The sequence below is a fragment of the Melitaea cinxia genome, chromosome 30 (assembly GCF_905220565.1).
Source record: "Melitaea cinxia chromosome 30, ilMelCinx1.1, whole genome shotgun sequence".
Classification (NCBI taxonomy): Eukaryota; Metazoa; Arthropoda; class Insecta; order Lepidoptera; family Nymphalidae; genus Melitaea; species Melitaea cinxia.
Genome location: NC_059423.1, coordinates 7,136,285 through 7,155,896, shown reverse-complemented (window position 1 = coordinate 7,155,896; position 19,612 = coordinate 7,136,285). Strand labels below are relative to the sequence as shown.

General features: G+C 35.9%; 2 protein-coding genes and 1 non-coding gene across 3 annotated transcripts in view; all 3 read left to right on the top strand.

Moving 5' to 3' along the window:
- Positions 1 to 2,324: 2,324 nt before the first annotated feature.
- On the top strand, positions 2,325 to 14,505 carry LOC123668192 (mitochondrial potassium channel-like). Its single transcript, XM_045601982.1, has 6 exons — positions 2,325 to 2,720; positions 4,679 to 4,828; positions 5,995 to 6,157; positions 6,879 to 7,057; positions 13,125 to 13,200; positions 14,203 to 14,505. Exons 1-6 carry the CDS (start codon positions 2,466 to 2,468, stop codon positions 14,460 to 14,462), a joined length of 1,083 nt encoding a protein of 360 aa, XP_045457938.1. The 5' UTR covers positions 2,325 to 2,465; the 3' UTR covers positions 14,463 to 14,505.
- Positions 12,825 to 12,906, top strand: Trnas-cga. The gene has a single exon. It is a non-coding gene; the product is annotated as a tRNA-Ser (tRNA).
- Positions 14,506 to 17,431: 2,926 nt separating the features above from the next.
- The window catches only part of LOC123668145, a 3,966-nt gene continuing 1,785 nt past the window's right edge, over positions 17,432 to 19,612 (top strand). The window contains exons 1-3 of the mRNA XM_045601936.1: positions 17,432 to 17,533; positions 17,608 to 17,860; positions 18,986 to 19,201. Coding sequence (XP_045457892.1) covers positions 17,524 to 17,533; positions 17,608 to 17,860; positions 18,986 to 19,201 — 479 coding nt within the window. The 5' untranslated portion in view covers positions 17,432 to 17,523. The remainder of the gene's footprint in view (positions 17,534 to 17,607; positions 17,861 to 18,985; positions 19,202 to 19,612) is intronic.

Genomic DNA, 19,612 nt, shown 5'->3' with positions numbered 1-19,612 from the left:
CTCCCGGGCAGGGGACGAATCCCCTTGTTTCTTCAGCTCTTCTATTTGTTCCTCGATCCTTTTCATCCTTGCTATCTGGGTCTCCTTCTGCGGGCAGTTGAGCTGAAGATGGCCCCTTTCGCCGCACTTGTAGCACATGACTCCATAGCTTTTCTTCGTAGGAGCCTTGACCTCCTTGACTTCCTCAGAGACCTCGCGGATCTTATGGGTCTGCCGTATGTCATGGCGAACAGCCTCGACCTCCAAAGCATGCGCCAATGCTTCCTTTAACGATGTATGGTGACGAAGCCTCACTGCAGCTCTGACCTCCAGGTCTTTGATTGCGTCGACAAATGCTTGAACAATATTCGCGTCTACCATCTTGGTGACTGCTCCTGGGTGTGCCTTTCTGACAAGTTTCTCAATTTCCAACGCCCATTGTTGTAGTCCTTCTCCTGAGCGTTGGACTCTGTTACGCAGTTGGGCACGGAACACGTGCTCCAGGTGTTGCTCCCCGTATCGGGATTCAAGTGCCTCCATCAAGTCTTGGAACCCGTTTCCTGTATGTGGCAGTGCTTCCAGAACCGACAAAGCGTGCCCTCTGAGCGCAACAGTGAGAGCGGTCAGGCATTGCTCTTCCGTCCATCCGTTGGCAGTAGCAACAGTCTGGAATTGTTGACGATAAGCGTTCCACGGAGTAGTGCCGTCGTACGGAGGCACTTTCACCCTCGGTCCTTGCGCCACTCCAGTACTTCCACTAGACATCGCGACTCCCGTGGTTTCAAGGCGCACTACTTTCTTCTGTAATTCAGTGAGGCAGGTTTTTACATTTTCAACATCTAATCCTAACCCGGTAACTTGTTCTTCCACTACGTCGACATCTTTTCGAAGCTTAGTCACCGCGTCACTAACATCTTTTACAGCCCCAAGCGTTTTTTCTTGGAGCTCTTTTTGTTGCTCTTGTAATTCTTGCAAGGCACCACGAATTTCAGCCTTTTGTTGCTCTTGTGATTCTTGCAAAGCACCACGATTTTCTGCCTTTTGTTGCTCTTGTGATTCTTGAAAAGAACCATAAATTTCAGCCTTTTGTTGCTCTTGTGATTCTTGCAAAGCACCACGAATTTCAACCCTTTGCTGCTCTTGTGATTCTTGCAAAGCACGAATTTCAGCCCTTTGCAGCTCCATTAATTTAATTAAACTTCCTAATTGAAGAGCCACTTGAGAGTCTGTAGAAGTTACGGTGTCGCTGGTGGGCGTGGTAAGGTGGGTGAGTCCGGTGGGCGGAGCTTGAGACAAAGTGGGCGGGGCCTGAGCCTGAGTGGGCGGGGCCTGAGCCTGAGTGGGCGGGGCCTGACTCAGAGTGGGCGGGGACTAAGCCCGAGTGGGTGGGGCCTGAGCCCGAGTGGGCGGGGCCTGATTCTTAGTGGGCGGGGCCTGAGTCTGAGTAGGCGGGGCCTGGGGGCGTGGTCGGTGGGCGGGGCTTGGTCCACGGTGGGTGGAGCTTGGTTCCCAGTGGGTGTGGCCTCCGCAGCTCGTTGTGCCCTTGTCCTGACGCCCTTGAAGTCTTTGAAGTCTTCTCTCGGAGTCAATGGCATCTCCAAATCTCACTTCCAACACCAGTTGTTACGTGTTAGGGTTCGAAGGATTTGGAGAGAAAGACCTGCTGACTCTTTTCAAGACTTTATTCACAAGCACTAGGTCCAACACAAAGCACTAGGTTCAAACACTAAGCACTAACAATATTCTAAGTCGTAGCCAATGTCGTAGGTTTCACTGGTACCACTCTTGATCACTAGTTTTCACTCTTGAAGTTGCCTCGAAGATCGCTCAAACTGAACTGAACTCGCTCGCCTACCTGCGGCTATTTATATCGGCCGACACGAAGCCCAGACCATTCTGGAAAGTTCGCGAATGTACCCGGTTTTCGAGACTATACTTCTATATAGTTCCACAGTAGTTCCTCTAACGCCATCTAGTATTGAGTAGAGAGTTTCATGCGGTCTCTGTCTTTATGTGGTTTCAATGGCAGCCGCTAGATGGCGCTAGTTTCTTTGTGTGTTCGTAACAATATAGTATCGGAAACGTACTTGCGATGCTTTTGGTGTCGCAGGCATCTACTTTCTCCGGCAACCGCTTACCAAAAATGATACAAAAAAACTTTAGAATCATCATTTGATATAGTGAGTATTATTATATCTTTTTTTAACATAATATTCTATAACATGCATTAATTCTAGTTTTTTTTTGTTCGGTCATCGCGTTAATAATCGTCAAAAGCGTCAATAATCACTTTTTTATGAAAAATAGTACGATTATACGAATGCTGCTTTTCTTCGACCCTTCCAATGTCAATATGACAACGATGACCATGAAAATAGAAAGATGTCATTATAATTAACTAACAATGATATCATAGCCCGCAAAAATGTATAGCAGATTGGTATAAAATCATTAGAACTAAAAAAAAACAGTTTAAATATGTAAACATGGCTGACCGACTTCGGCAATTTGCACAAAGAGTGCGAGACAAGATACATTTACCGCAAATTACATCGACAAGTAGAGACAAAGTCGATCAACTTATAACCAAGTATGTCCCAGCGTCTAAAGTTACAGAAATAGCGGAAAAGTTTAAACATGAAAGTATCACGAACAGAGTAAAGGAACTCGTGTCTAGATATGAAAAGTTTACTGGTATAGAAGAAATAATGGCTATTCAGAATACAGTAGTAGAAGCGCAGGTCCGTACATATTTTTCACATTAACAATACGAATTAAACAGGTTTTAGAACTTTTGAAGCCTACTTTAATGAGGAAATTTCTAATTTGGTTTAGACTACTCATTACAAATTAAGTTCCATAAGACTTCGAAATAATCCAGTTTTATGCCTTTATTTATATAGTATTGTGTTAAATTTAGCAATAGACTAGCTAATTATACAATGCGTTATTAAACTGATGTCTTTACATTTAACTGCAGTATCAGAATTGATACCATAAACCAACTATGCAACATACTTGTCCTAATGCTTTGATAAAAATAATAAAATTAATTATTAAATAATTATTATTTATAAAATTACCATGTGTACATTAGTGTTATGTCAAAGAGAAATTGGGAAAAATGTGTGGTCAACATTTTTTTTTCAAATTTGTTGATTTTAAAGTTACATAGTGATGAACTGTACTTACTAATGTTTCATTTTTTTTACGTATAATTTTGGCTATGGTATGCCTCTATGTATCCCCCCGTGGGAGCTCGTGGTGGAGGTCCTTGCCGAGACCTACTCACACGTCTCGGGTAGTAGGGCTTTCGGTGAGAACCCCACGTTGGAGAGGATCAAGAAAGACAGGGCTAGAAGCGCTAATGTGGAGGTGGGGGGAAGACCTGGCGGAGCAGCCGTATAGTACACGCGTAACGGCTGCCTTGCGCCCGGTCCTTGAGCGGTGAATGCACCGTAAGCGCAAGCCCCTCACCTTCCGTCTGACGCAAGTTCTCACTGTGCACAGTTGCTTGACTACTTGTGTCGGACGGCGCACAGGGAACCAACGACTGGATGTCACGATTGGCGCAGCGATGGACTCGGCCCAACACACCCTCGAGATGTGCCCGAGATGGGCGCGCTGCGTCGCGATTTGACGACAGTCCTCGAAGGGGACTTGTCACTCCCGAGCGTCATCATGCTTGGTGACGACGAGTCCTAAAAGGCGATGGTCTCCTTCTGCGAGACAGTAATGCCCCAGCAGGAGAATGACGAGCGGGTGAGAGAGGAGGTCGCCGACGAGACCTCCATCCGCAGGCGACGAACGGGGGTGTGTAGGAAGCGCTACTTACTAGCTAACGCCTCTGTGCCCGTGTCGGGCCGGGATGGGAACCAGGTCCTGCTAGAAACGGCGTCGTCGGGGTTTTTCAGAGGTGAGCTGGAAAGCCCCCTGGAGGAGAAGTTGGGCCTTTTCGCCGAGGCCAGCCTGTCGCTGGAGGGATCCTGTTGCCTGCAGATCCGGGACTCTCCAATTAAAGCGGCTGAAGGCTCCCCGCAGGGGCACCTCCAAGTGCTGAGTCTGACATACGGTCTAGGACTGCCTACCCGGGCGTCCTGGATATCTCTTATAAATGGGTTCCCCTGCCATAGAAAAAAAAATATGCCCATGTATCATTTTTATTTTGCATTTATTAGGGAGACACACGGGTGGCTAAATGAATGAATGAATGAACTATATTTCTTAATATTTGTGTTCATTTTTTTTTATTTGACATAATTTTTATTTTTCATTTATTTATTTATTTGGTACACCAACTTTTGTTACAATGTTACATCTACAGTATACTATTGAATTTATTTGCGCTAATTGCACAATCAGTTACAGGTACACACATGCTTTTTATATTTTATGTGTACATAAGTAATTGATAATTAATTCAATTGGTATTTTGTTAATTTATTCCAAATTTTGACTTTTTAAATTACATGTCTGTTTTTTGTTATTAGTGGAAATATTATTGATAAATAAAATATGTAAGAAATATAGTTGTATGCTATGTTTTTTTTTTGTTTCCCAAATAAATAAAATGAACCCTTGTCCTAACTATAATGAATACGACAAAAACAATATCCATTACGGTGGTCGTTTGGAAGATATGGCCATTGCATCTGTTTTGTAGCTTAAGTTTTATTTATATAGATCATCGTGTTTCCAGGAGCGGTTTGTTGCATCTCAGGATCGGAGACGAGATTTAGGACGTGAACTGGCATCAATAGAAGCTAGGTTGAAAGAATTACATTCAGAAATGCAAAACATTATGAAAGGTGACGACAAGTACTTACAACTTTGTACTGAGGAACATAAGGTAATTAGGATTTATTTACTCTAAGTATAAGCCCCCACTGGGGGAAGTTGGGATCGGGTTAACAATGCGCTCGTAATGCTTCTGGTACTGCAGCAAAAATTACATGTCATGCTGAATACTTTTGGGGTAAATAAGTATCTTTCACTCAGTTCAGGAGGTTTTATACAAAACTGATCACAATCATAGGCTTATAATTGTATAATACAATAATAAAAACAACACACGAAGAATTTTTTAGTTTGAACTAACAGTTCCTTTGCAGCTTTAAAATTTAAGTATAGATACTCGTTCTTTCATAAATTGAAAGAAAAATTTTTATTGGCTTAACGTGCTCTCCGAGGCACGTTGGGGAGACCTACATGGACTGCATAAATATCTGTATGGCCAATACAAATGATCGAACCCGCAACCGTCAGTGCAACAGCCACAAACCAGTGCTGTGACCGTTGCGCTTACGTGTCGTTGAGTGATGTAAAAACACAATCGTGATAAATATAACTTTTTACATCTTAATGATTTGTCTAAGAATAATTATTTTAGTATTTTCTTAGAAAAGTTGTCAACATTCTTTGTACAGATACTTAAAAATACCCTTTGCGATTATTAAATACGCATACCTAAAAGCAATGTATATTACAATTTAATTGTAATGCAAGGCCATAACATTCTATATTTGTTTGTATGATTGAACATACTTCTATTCAATCAATAAATAGAACAGAGAAAATGAAATTCCCGCCAAAATAGATGGTAAATATGACATTATATTTTAGAGATGCCATAAAAAAAAATTCTACCATTTTGGTAGCTAAAATGCAACAGTGAAATAAACATGTTAGGGCTCTTATTTCTCAAATGTATATGAACTATCTGATGACAGCAACAAAAATCCAAAAAGTTTAAGAGATGAAACTTATAGGAGTCATGAATTTAAATCCATTCTCTTCCATTTTTCTTTTATTAATCTAATTTAAACATTTTAACCCAAGACCTCCTATATGGAGAAAGAGGCTTGTGCCCAGCATTGGAATGTTACAGGCTGCATACAAATCCTAATTGAAGCAGCGTGGTGGATTCAGCTCAATCAATCGAGACATTTGTAACGTATCGCAAAGTTACACACATTTCTTTGGGGTGAACCATTAACAAGTAGTATTTTTTTTTAGTTAATCATACAAGAACGAGCATTACGAACTCTTTTCTCGGAAGCGGAGAGAGAGGAAAGAGAATTGTTCGCGACGATGTCGGCCGCTGTCAAACTCGGCCATGAAAGGGAAAGGGCACACGCTGAACGCAATAAATATTGGTACATTGTTGCTTCCATACTTGGTATGTATAATCTTAAATATGTCTAAATATCTTAAATTTGAATCGGTATTGTAAATAGATAACATGGTTTTTTGAGTGTTTATGAAATGAAATGAGAACATTTATTTCGTCATAAGGTAATATACACACTTAACGAAAGTCAAAATAATCAAATAATTATCATACACACACGGTCGCCTGTAACAGGTAGGCAACTTAATGCTTATGTTTTAGGTATCAACTAACTAAAATACATGTTTAATCACATGTTAACGAATTTATGTATATATTTTGAACCGAACCGTAATTACGCAATAAATAATTTCAATTTAGTACACCTGCTCAGCATGATGATTTTGGGCAAAACACATGAGTGTAGTCCATTTTTGGCGCGAACTTGAGGAGGCCTATATCCAGCAGTGGATTGCGATGTGTGTGTGTGTATTTTATTAGTATTATTATTTCTTTATTTTTTCAAACAATAGTAAGTTGCTAATTTATGTTCTCATCAATTTATCAATTTTAATTTCATCAATTTTATTATATTATTCAGTTTAAATCTGAAATGAAGAAAATTTAGATCTGTAGAAATATACGAGTAGTGTTGGTAGGTCAAACAATAGCGAAACGTTACAATTAATCTTTGTATATTAAAGACTATTTTATACACATGCTTATACAGTTTTCTAATAAAAATATTTCTTGTATGAATGAATTATTTTGGATGCTTTTGTCCCACTAGGTACAGTCTTAGGAATAGCCGGTTCAACAGTGAACAATCGCTTAAAAATGGCCGAGTTCAGAGATATGATGGAACAACAAATGGCTAGGAGCGCCAGCGTGTTATACACCATAGCAGGTGGTGGGTCAGCCAGCAGAGCTGATATCGCTGACGCTATGAAGACTGAGTTTGCTTATCAGGTATGAAAATCCTTAATTTCGACTAAAATTAATTTAATCTGTTAGTTTTAATTGATGCAACAGTATGTTATGAATGGTAGTCTATGTAAGTGAAACGTCACTGTCATTACTCGTCACTAGAAACTAAATACGTACACGTCCTTTGTCTTGTCAGCTAATTAATTATATCTTAAATAATATAAAGTTATATTTGTCCAACACCGGAGTTTCATTATACATAACCAAATATCTAACATGGTGTCAGAAGTGGTCTTTTAAAAGAACAACTACAAAATATAAAGTCAATGTCGGAGGTCAAAAAGGTCGAGCCACGTGGCGAGCGTGAAGAGGCAATGTCGTCGTCAAATAGGCTTAACATAGCTGGTAATATCAAGCCCATGAGCCTGGAAGGCAATCTATCGTCGAATTGGAAGAAATGGTACCAAACTTTCATCATTTTTCTCAAGGCAAGTGCCATATATGAAGAGTCAGACGCACGCAAAGTAGCAGTTTTATTACATTTTATAGGTACGGAAAGTCTCGAAATATTTAATTCATTCAATTTAGACATCGACAAAATTACATTTAATCAATTAGTTACTAAATTTGAGGAATATTTTGTACCTAAAAGAAACATAACTTATGAATGCTATAAGTTTTTTACAACTAAACAGAAAGCTGAAGAAAGCCTGGAAGACTTCCTTACGACATTAATAAATAGAAGTCAGTCGTGTGAATTCGGAAATTTACAAGATAGAATGATTAAAGATATTTTTATAACTAATATGCATGAAAGTTTTCAACATGTCCGTGAGAAACTATTACTAGAGGAAGATTTAACACTAGAAAAGGCTAGAAACTTGTCAAAAACATTAGTCTCAGCTAGATGTCATGCTACAGAGTTCAAAGAGTCTACTAATGTCTTCTATCAACGTCAATCATTCAGTCAGTCAAGATCTCAGGCTTCAGGCAGGTCACAGTCAAGGGCAAGGTCACAGTCAAGAGCAAGGTCACAGTCAAGAGCAAGGTCACAGTCAAGAGCAAGGTCACAGTCAGGAACAAGTTTACAGTCTCAAGAAAAAGGAATGTGTACACGGTGTGGGCAAAATCATAGATATACCTGCCCTGCGCAAAAGGCTAGGTGCAGACAGTGTCACCGTCTAGGTCATTATCAGGCATTCTGCAGGTCTAAAACAGTGAAATATATACAATTAAGTCAAAATGATATGAACAATATGGACTATGAAGTTAAAAATTCAAATTATTTGTTTGTCGGACACTTGAATTCATGTCAGTCTACAATTTCAGATTGGAGTGTTAATCTTACAATTAATAACGTAAATGTGCAATGTATTTTAGATACAGGAAGCGATGCTAATGTCATGTCATATAATTTGTTTCAATCATTAAATGTCAATCAAAATTTTTCACCTTGTCATTCTAAAGTTACATCTTATTGTGGAAATAGTATACCAATATTAGGTCAACAAAAGCTTGAATGTACTTATTTTGTAAATAGTCAACGTCAGTCAAAAATTATTAACTTTATTATTGCAAATGTCTCATCTCCAACTGTCATTGGTAAAAATACCTGTTCAGAGCTAGGTCTTATTAAAAGGGTCTTTAATATTGAAAAGTCAAGTGATTGTCAAAGTTTTAGTCAGAATTATCATTCAAACTTGGTTCAGAGTCAAAGTCATAGGTCAGAGTTTAATAATTGTCTTGGTAATAGTCAGGATTGTCAGTCAGAGTCATGTAGTACAAATAATAAATATCAAAATCTGTCAGAGTCATATAATATTAATAATTATGAAAAGTCACAGTCTTATAAAAGTAATTGTCATGTTCAGTCACATTTACAGTCACATTATATTAATAAAAATAATAATTTACAGAGTCTATTGTCAAAGTATAAATCTGTATTTGATGGATTGGGCTGTCTACCTGGTGAGTGTCATATCACTGTCAATAGTGATGTTCGTCCTAAAATTGATCCACCGCGGAAAATTCCATTCTCATTACACGATAGACTGAAGAAGGAATTGGACAATATGGAAAATTTGGATGTCATTACCAAGGTTACTGAGCCAACAGCATGGGTGAGTTCACTTTTATTAGTTGAGAAGAAAAATGGTCAACTAAGAGTCTGTCTTGATCCAAGAAACTTGAATGAAGCAATATGTAGATCTCATTACCCTATACCTACTATTGATATGGTACGGTCTAAGCTTCATGGCGCGTCATATTTTTCTACTCTTGATGCGAGTAGTGGATTTTGGGTTATTTGTCTTGATTTGGAAAGCTCAATGTTATGTACATTCAACACCCCATTTGGCCGCTATAGATTTAAAAGGTTACCTTTTGGTATTAACTGTGCTCCTGAAATATTTCATCGAATTATGACAGAAACATTTGGTGTATTACCTGGAGTCATGGTATATGCTGATGATATTTTAGTCTATGGAAAGAGTCGACAAGAACATGATGAAAATTTACAAAGAGTGTTTAAGAAAGCTCAAGAAGTCAACCTAAAATTTAATAAAAGTAAGTGTAAATTTGGTCATACACAAGTCAAATACTTAGGTCATATATTTTCACAAAATGGAGTGTCACCTGATCCAGATAAAGTCCGGGCTATCAAGGATATGCCGTCTCCTGTCTGTCTCAAGGATCTACAAAGATTTCTTGGTATTTTAAATTATCTGGGAGGATTTATAAAGAATTTAACACAGGAAACTGAACCTCTACGTCTGTTATTAAAAAAGTCAAGTGAATGGTCATGGAATGAGAGTCACGAAGCTACATTTAAACGTCTAAAAGAGATTATTTGTCAGGCGCCAGTCTTATCACATTATAATGTCAAAAATTCAGTAGTCTTGTCAGTTGATTCAAGTCAGTCAGCAGTCGGTGCAGTCTTGCTTCAAGATAATCATCCAATTTGTTATGCATCTAAAACGTTAACGTCAAGTCAGAAACGCATGGCACAGATTGAAAAAGAACTGTATGCCATTGTCTTTGGATGTATTCGCTTTCATCAATATATTTATGGTAAAATTGTCACTGTGGAAACAGATCATCGTCCATTAATTACTTTATTTAAAAAACCTTTAGCTGAAGTTCCAACACGTCTACAGAGGCTTATGCTAAGAATACAAGCCTACGACTTAAAGGTTGAGTACAAACCTGGTACTAAAATGTATATAGCTGATTCATTATCACGTGCAGCTTTACCTGAGTGCAGTGAAGATGAACTGGATGAAGATGTCAAGGTTCATGTCAACATGCTTGTCAAAAACTTACCTATTTCAGAAGAACGTCGTCAGTGGCTGACCAAGGGTACAGAAAATGATGAATGTCTACAGCTACTTAAGCAGTACTATGAACAAGGATGGCCTGATAAAAAGTCAGAAGTCAATAAATTAGTCTTGCCTTATTGGAACTGTCGTCATGAAATACATTCAGTCGGAAATTTATTGTTGAAAGGTAATAGTCTTATAATACCTACAAAATTAAGGTCAGAAATTTTGAAAATTATACACAATGGTCATCAAGGCATAGAAAAATCTAAAAATTTTGCAAGAGGAGTGGTATATTGGCCATTAATGTCACATGATATACAGCAGTGTGTGGAAAACTGTGAAATCTGTCTGTCACACAGAAATAACAATCCACCAGAACCTCTAATGTCACATAAAGTATGTTCTTTCCCATGGCAAAAGGTCGGGATAGATTATTTAAAATTCAATAATCAAACCATTCTTGTTGTTGAAGATTATTATTCAAACTACATAGAAATTGCTAATGTTAGTTCAACTGGAGCCAAAGCATTAATAAATGCATTAAAGCCTATATTTAGTCGTCATGGAATTCCATTAATTATTAATTCTGATAACGGACCACCGATGAATTCACAAGAATTCAAACAGTTTTTAGAGTCTTGGAATATTACACATACTACATCTAGTCCATACCTGTCTCGTTCTAATGGATTAGTAGAGTCTGGAGTGAAAATAGTCAAACGCATACTTACCAAATGTGCTGAGTCAGGGGATGATCCGTATCTTGCATTGCTGCAGTACCGAACTACACCTAGAAATAACTTACCATCTCCTGCTGAGTTGTTGATGTCTCGTCGTCTCAGAACACTTATACCTACTGTTGAAACACACCTTCAACCTAAAATAATAAGTCATAAAATCTACAGGAAAATAAAACAACAAAATAATTATAAACAAAAATTTTATTATGATAAAAAATCAAAAAATTTGTCTAAAATAAGGAAAGGAGATAAAGTCATGTTTAAAAAGTTGCCAGAGTCAAAATGGCAACCAGGAAAAATAATAAAGGAATGTGAAGAGCCTAGATCATTTATTGTTGAAGCTCCAGATGGGTCTACGTATAGAAGAAATCGTCAACACTTGTTACCTTCTCATTCTTCTAGTCCAACTAAAGAAAAAATATTAGAAAAGAAAATAGAAAGTCCAGCAAGTAGTCAAATTAGCCTAAAGAATGAAATGAGAATGGAAGATAAAAATAGTAAAGAAAGTAAACATGAGGGAATTAAGAGAACAATAAGTGGTAGACAGGTCAAACCTACAGTTAGATTTCAAGATTGTACGTATGATTAAGCTAAATTTAAAATATATTTTTAAGTCTGTTAGTCTATAAGTTTTATTAATATTAGTCATATTATAATGTTATTAGTTTGTCAATTGTCAACCAGTCAGTCAGTCTTAACAAGCATAATATTGAATTGTCATGTCTGTAAAGAAAAAGGGAGATGTTATGAATGGTAGTCTATGTAAGTGAAACGTCACTGTCATTACTCGTCACTAGAAACTAAATACGTACACGTCCTTTGTCTTGTCAGCTAATTAATTATATCTTAAATAATATAAAGTTATATTTGTCCAACACCGGAGTTTCATTATACATAACCAAATATCTAACACAGTATTTAGTCAAATTTTTAATCATTTGAATGCTTTATTTTATTAATTGTGTATACAAATAGTAAATACAATATAAAGTAAATGAATGAAATGAGTTCACGGCATTTGCTCTCAGCGCCGCTTGTAGCCTCTCTATGTGTTGTATCGCCGCTCGCATAATTTCCAACTTGGGTAGCCTCCCGCTGCCCGCCCTGGCTTGTATTCAAAGTTCCTCGAAAGCTGCGTTTACCCAAAGAAATTATAATTATTTCATCACTAAAATTATATTTGTAATAATAACATATATACTATATACAAATAAATAAAATTGGAGTTTCTGTTTGTAATATTAAAATAACCGCTTTTTACAAAATGCATATGAATGTATACACGGTACATATACCAAAATAACATTTTTTACAATTTTTGTCTGTCTGTTTGTTTCGGCTAATCTCTGAAACGGCTGAACCGATTTTAACGGGACTTTCACTGGCAAATAACTGATTTAATAAGAAATATTACTTTGGCTACTACTATTAAAAAAAAATATATTTATTTTATAACTCTGCGAACTGAACAAAAAGTTTTTGTTAAATTCCACGCGAATGAAGTCGCGAGCACAGCTAGTTGTGTATAAATGTATGAAGTACAAAAATCATTGTTTATGTAATTACTATGTAAATATTTATATTATATATTCGATTGGTAGTCCTATATAAATTAATTAATTAAATTTGTTTGATATAAATTGTACGTTTTTTTTTTAAATCACAACTAAAATTTAAAGTATCAAAATATTGTCTAAAATGCATCCCTTATTTTGTTAATGGTTCTGAATTTTGATTAGTAATAAAACAGCAGTCGTGGCCGAGTGGTTAAGGCGTCTGACTCGAAATCAGATTCCCTCTGGGAGCGTAGGTTCGAATCCTACCGGCTGCGTATTTTTTTTAATAACCATCTTAATACTAAATATTTAACAAGTGTTTAATATATATTCAGTCGTTATTTATTTGTTGTAAGCAACAATCATGTGTAGTGGGATCATGTTTTGTACTCACCAAGCGAGCATCTAATTTAACAAAATTATTGTGTCCTACAAATAAATTACACATATATTATATTTATTACTTTTTATATTACTCGGCGTTTCTTTACAGGAACAACTCGCGAATAACTTAACCTTAATGCAGGAAAATATAGAAAATCTAGTCAACAAACAGGCATCTTTAATTGGTAAAGTTGTATATATCTACATATATTTTTATTATTACTCCACAGTGCCTATTAAGATGTGAATTCTATATCTGGGGACAAACTTACACAGCTTGATCACAAACAGCCATATTACAACAAACATCTGCATGGTCTATACAAAGATCTCTTGTGCGGGATTCAAATAATTTTTTGATATCAATAAAAAAACTGACTTCAATTTACACCGTCAAGTAATAAAATGAAAACATCATCAACATCGCATTATTATGGATACCTCAAAAAGTACTTGTCATATCCACATAAAAATCATCAGCTTTCGAATACAAGAATCATCAAAATCGGTACAGTCAGAAAGTTATGAGGTAACTCTCACATAAAAAAAAAACAGTCGAATCGGATTTTTTTTTTTGGAAGTTGGTTAAAAACCCTACCGCTGCAATCATTTGCTGTGACCACTGGGGTAGTTAATAAAAAAAATTAAATTACTTTTATAAAATATAGCCAGTTGGCCCAGTTTGCAGTTGTTTTCTGCTCCGAGGGTTTTGGTTTCCATTCCCACCCCGAGTCTTGGTGTAATATATATTTATTTAGATATGTAGCATGTATATGTATGTATATCTAAAAAAAATATTTAGCTATATCAGTCGGCTGTTATCTATAACACAAGTGTTAAGTTGCTTACTTTAGGAACAGACGACTGTGTGTGTGTGTTGCAGATATTTATATTTATATCATACACACTTTTTGCAGACACATACAACTAAGACAATGTAAGAAAAACAAAAAACGTGTGTGCTATAGACTAAACGACTGAAGTAGTTTTACTTCTTTAGCAATAGGCTATGAGAGAAAGAGAGAGAGAGAAAATGTATGCACGCAACTGTCTCTCTTGCTCCGTTTGCCTCGCCCGATCACACTTTTCGTAACGCTCTCCACGCATTCACCAGATTACTGCCCAAGTCAAGCGTGCATAAAGAAGTTTTACTTCAACCACTACTAATATATTTATTTCATTTCTAGATCACCTAAATCACCAAGATCATAAAATCGAATCACAAATCCGCGAACTCAAACGTTTAATAGTTGCCGCTTCTCAAAATAGTGCTAAATCAGATGCCGAACTAGCAAAAGCACTGTCTGTAGTACATCATGACCTAGATGAGGATAAAGACAAGGAAAGAGAGCCAAGTACCCTTGATGGTAATCAAATAATTACCGGTATCGGTATTTTGATATGCGCCGCTGTAATATTCGGTAATATATTCGGGAAAATTAGTTGATTTATTACCTCTATGATTGTAAGATTAAAGTTTTTATTTTGCATGTGTGTAAAATTTTATTTTCGTACTTGTATCCTCGGCGCAATGTTATATTTTTTTATTTTTATTTAATGTCCAGCTTAAAGCTTTTTTTAAAGATATATTTTGTATAGTTAAGTGGTTGATATGTTTATTAAAAAATAATAAAAAGATCATATAATTGTACTGCCATGAATTTAAAAATATACTATGAATGTAATATTGTAATTTAATAAAGGAGTTATTTCGTTCTGAATATTTGATACGGTTAACGTATCATGATTGAAGCTTGACTAAAGCTCTAACGGTTCTATTTCAATTATAAAAAAGAATGTGCGTTTGTACGCACACACTACTAGTACGCATGTCAGAAGTGAAACTTTCTTGGCAAACTAATTTTTCAAGTCTCATAAGTATTTATACAAATCTAAAACTTTAGATTTCCGTTCCATCGCCATCTAGTTAGTTTGCAATGTAATACTCATATGAATATAACAACCTTTGTAGTTTCTATAGTAGACGCTAGGTGGCTCTGTTGTTCGACTAAAACGTTGCATATTCGTGACGCTAGTATTATTATTAATGCAAATCATTCGTAAAAAATTTACCCTCATACGCCTAAAGAAGTTTCACTTCAAAAATAATCCGTTTTTTGAATATAGTAAACGGAAGTTAAGTCTTTAGAATGGTATGTTCTCGTTTGCAAAATTATAATATTATGCCATAACCACCACAAGTCCTTAATCAATAATGTATTAACTAAAACTTAAATTTTATCTGTAATATTTTGCACAACGTGGATACGGGAATAATATTTAATATATAAAATACACAAAACTAAAATGTACAATATCATATACAGAATGGGTAAGAATCACATTGCCATGTAATTTTAAGATTAATTTACAGAACAAAGTACAACTATTACTAAATCTTTAGTTAAATCTAGATTTTTCTATTCTATTTTCATAAAAAAAATAAATTAGCTACCCCACTGTCACGGTGTTACCATTTACTTGACTATCAAAGACATTATCTGTCTTAACTTGTTTTATTGCTTTTAATACAGTCCGTATTTCCAGCTTTACAAATACTATTTTTTTTATATATAACTAGATCTGCAAACAAGCGTACGGCTCACCGGATTGTAAGCGATTACCTTAGCTTATAGATGTCTGCAACACCAGAAGCATCGCAAGCGCGTTGCTGACCCTATCCCCAGTTCCCCCTAGGAGCTCTGGTCACCTTAGTTACCAAAAAAAATTTCCTGCTGTACCCTACCTCGGTTAAACTGAATACATACTGGAAAAGCATAAGAAATTTGTCTAAGCCTTACTTAACTGACTTCTTACCCGATAATAAACATTTACAAGGTGCCGTTTTGTATTTATTTGAATAACAAATTGTTTTTATTGTTTACTTTATATGTGATGCGTGAAATTGCTATTTGTGTATGAATACGTTGCTGGACGGTTTGATAATGTGAGCTGTTACAAATATATTGTTGTCGCGTAATAAATAATTTATCTTGATATCGCTGTTTTATTTATTATTTATGCTAATACCCAGGCTTTGCGCGGAAAAGTATTATAATAGGGTAGAGACTCACGAAAGTCTACAGAATACCCTACCAAAGTTCCTTTACATTTTAATTTGTGGTGACTGGTGGAGAAGATTGGATAGAGAAAAAACATACAAACATTTTCATTTATTTGATGGAGTTGTAAGCTTAAATAAGAAAATTTTAAAATTGAAAAAAATACCCTTTGAATTCTCTCTCACTTCAGCCTGTAATATCCCACTACTGGGCATAGGCGTATATGCGGGTTGGCGGATATATTCCCTACTACGAGTAACGATCGCTATCAGGTGTACATGATAATAGCCGGGACCAACGGCTTGACGTGCTCCCCGAGGCACGGTGGGGAGACTCACAAGGACTGCACAAATACTCAGATCTCGGCAAACACCTGTATGGCCAATACAAATGTTTGTCATGTGCGGGGATCGAACCCACAACCGCCAACGCAACAGGTACAATCCATGGCTGTAACAGTTGTGCTAACGCGGCGCCAACTCTCTACTACTTGAATTCTCGAGTATTCTCCAATTATAGGTAATGGGTAAATTTCATTTTCTAAACGCATAGGAATTATGCAGAAATTTCAAATTATATTTTACAGAAATATATCAGAGCTAAGTTTCCGATATTTATATCGAATCACTTCCAATATCGATAGAATCGTTATATTACTGTAGGGTTTACCTACATTACATACATCTATAATAATATGATTACATACGATCTCGCTACGTGTAAGCAACCTCTTTGGAAAACCAAATTTTAAATATTATTTTAAAATTAATATAAGACTTTTCTCTTGTCATTTAAGTTTTGTATATATAGTCGTAAGTTTTTAAAATAAAGATATTCCGATCTGAACAGCAAAAGTGTTATTTCTCTCCATCTATAAAAAGAAGAAGTCTTCAGTTAAAACAGTTAGGGACAAAACCCCACATTACGATTCATATGATTTATGAATGATCTAAGAGAAATTTAATTGAGTAAATCACTGCACTTTTTGCAAAATAATAGGTTCATTGCAACCCGTTGACTATGAAAAGTCATTTTAAATTCTGCCAATCGGTAGTATAAATGTTTGTGTAAAAAATCAGTAGCATTGAATACAAAATGACGTAATGCAACGCAAATCGGTAGTATAAATGTTTGTGTAAAAAATCAGTAGCATGGAACACACAATGACGTAATGAAACGCGTTAGTGATCTTAAGCAAATTTCAATAGTAACTTATTTTTATATTCATAACTTTAAATAATATTCAATTTAGTGTCATAAAGAAAAACATTGACTTTGTTTCATTTTACATATCTTTTAGTAGTATTTGGTGTATATAGGTGGCTACACTAAACGATAACGCCGCGGCACTTTGACATTGACGTTAGTGGAAACAACAATATTGAAAGCGTAAAACGAAAAAGATTATAATTTGTTTGATTATAACTAAATAAATTCGATATAAAAATGCAAGAAGGTGCGTTAAAAAAGTTTCGATAGTTCTTCATATTATTTTATTATTAAATTTTGAGCCGTATTTGTTGTTTTTAGATTTAGAAGTTACCGGAGTCTCCCGCAGTGGTAGAGTTAGGAAGAAGAGTTCAAAGCTGATGGACTTTGAGTCTCCTGATGATATCGAGACAAGATTTCGTCGCCAGACTCCAGTAAAGACTTATTCAACTGCCAAACATGATGAACCAATGGAATATCAGGAACAGACACCTCAACGGCCTGTCGATGAAGCGGGAACTGCTTCTGGCAGTGAATCAGATTATTACGAAAATAACGCGGATAATGGTGAAAGGTGGGTTAGAATGATTTTGATATAGCAGAGCATTTCATAACAAGAATACTTGAAGGCTAGGTTTTAAATTGAAAACCGCATTTGAAGTTAGATAGGTTAGTTATTTTTTTTTGTAACCAAATTATGTCGATAAACAGTCTAATTTGGTAGTTAGATAGGTTAGGGTTATTTTTTTATTTTTTTTTTGTAAGGAAATCATGCTGATAAATGGTCAAATTTTGAGCTTAAAATAATCTTCAGGTATAAACGTGTTTATCACGTTTCTATGAATAAAAAAGGTGCGCCATGCCGTGGTACTTATGATAAATGTGTACGGTGAAAACAAAATCTCATTCTCTAGTGCATAACTTATATGTATTTACAGGAGTTCGATAGAAATATAAATTGAAAAATATAAACTATCTATCAAATTGCTGTAGTACAGCACCAAAATAATGTCAAAACTTCATATTATTTTGAGGTAGAGCATACTTAGTTGTGATTTACGGTTCCTATGCTCCTAAATATCTAATGAGAATTTTTAGATAGGCACACCACCAATCTTGCTCAAAATTTAGAGCAACCTGAGGGGGGAGGTACCTCACACTTGTAGAACGTAGCAGCTAAATATTACTTCTCTCAAGTAGTGTCGTGTCCCTTTGGTGAGTAATGTCGTCAGAGCGTATGGTAATTTGTGTGGGGAGAGAGGTGATGGTCCTGGTGTTGCAGGCGTCACACCAACTACGGTATTTCTTACCAATTGTGGAACTGTACACATGTTTACCCCTTTTGAAGAATATATAGAAGACTAGCTATGCCCGCAACTTCGTCCGCATGGAATTTAACAAAAAAGTTATTGTTCAGTTTGCAGAGTTATTAAAATAAATAAAAATCTTAAATAGAATCGGTCCAGCCATTTCAAAGATTAGCCGGAACAAACTGACAGACAGTAAAATAAAAAAAAAATTGTAAAAATAATTATTTTGACATGTACCGTGTGTTTATTAAAAAGCGTTTTTTTAAATATCACAAACAGACACCAATTTTATTTAATTGTACGTTTAGATGAGCTTCATGCACTTGTAACTCATCTTAGTGCAAGTATGTGCTATTGATATTTGTTTACTAATATTTACTTGTTTGTAGCATGGAATCAGACAGCTCCGTCTCGGACGAAGGCTCAGCTCGAACACCAGCTAATTCCTTATATATGATGGAGAAGAGCAAAAAGAAGGTTATAGTCAAAGACGGCAGAGTAGTCGGACGGGCTAAAGCTCAGAGGAAGGATAAAGGTGCACTTGATCTCTTATTACAGCTTTTTTTCAACACCAGATGCGTAAAAAGGTGTGTTGTGATGCTAATGTTTGTGTGATCATGCAAACATGTATGTGCCTTTATAGCTCCTTATCTGTTTAATTTTTTTTTTCAACATATTTTTTCTTCAAGAACATTTCGGCAGACATATGCAAGTGTCTTCAACGACACCCTGGGGCTTAATTGAAACCCAAAAATTTCTTCTTATACTGTTTTATTATAATTTTTACAATAATTATTGTGCGAGCTAATGTTATGCTTTTACTGAGTGATTTAGTGACAGAAACGATGTAGGTAACTTAAAAAATATATTATTAATCGAAACTATCGATGCAACTGACGAAACGAATTACTCGCGGCGCTGTAATTCGGAACAGCAAGTATATTTTATTGTTTATTAAACATTATACATATTTACAATTCACAACTTAAGAACTAAATATTTACAGATAGTTTTGG

Bases quoted from the DNA above. Each gene is read 5' to 3' on its own strand.
- LOC123668192 (XM_045601982.1), top strand. From the start codon at position 2,466: ATGGCTGACCGACTTCGGCAATTTGCACAAAGAGTGCGAGACAAGATA. The intron at 6,158-6,878 runs GTATGTATAATC...TTGTCCCACTAG, and splicing joins CATTGTTGCTTCCATACTTG to GTACAGTCTTAGGAATAGCC. The intron at 13,201-14,202 runs GTAAAGTTGTAT...TTTCATTTCTAG, and splicing joins CAAACAGGCATCTTTAATTG to ATCACCTAAATCACCAAGAT.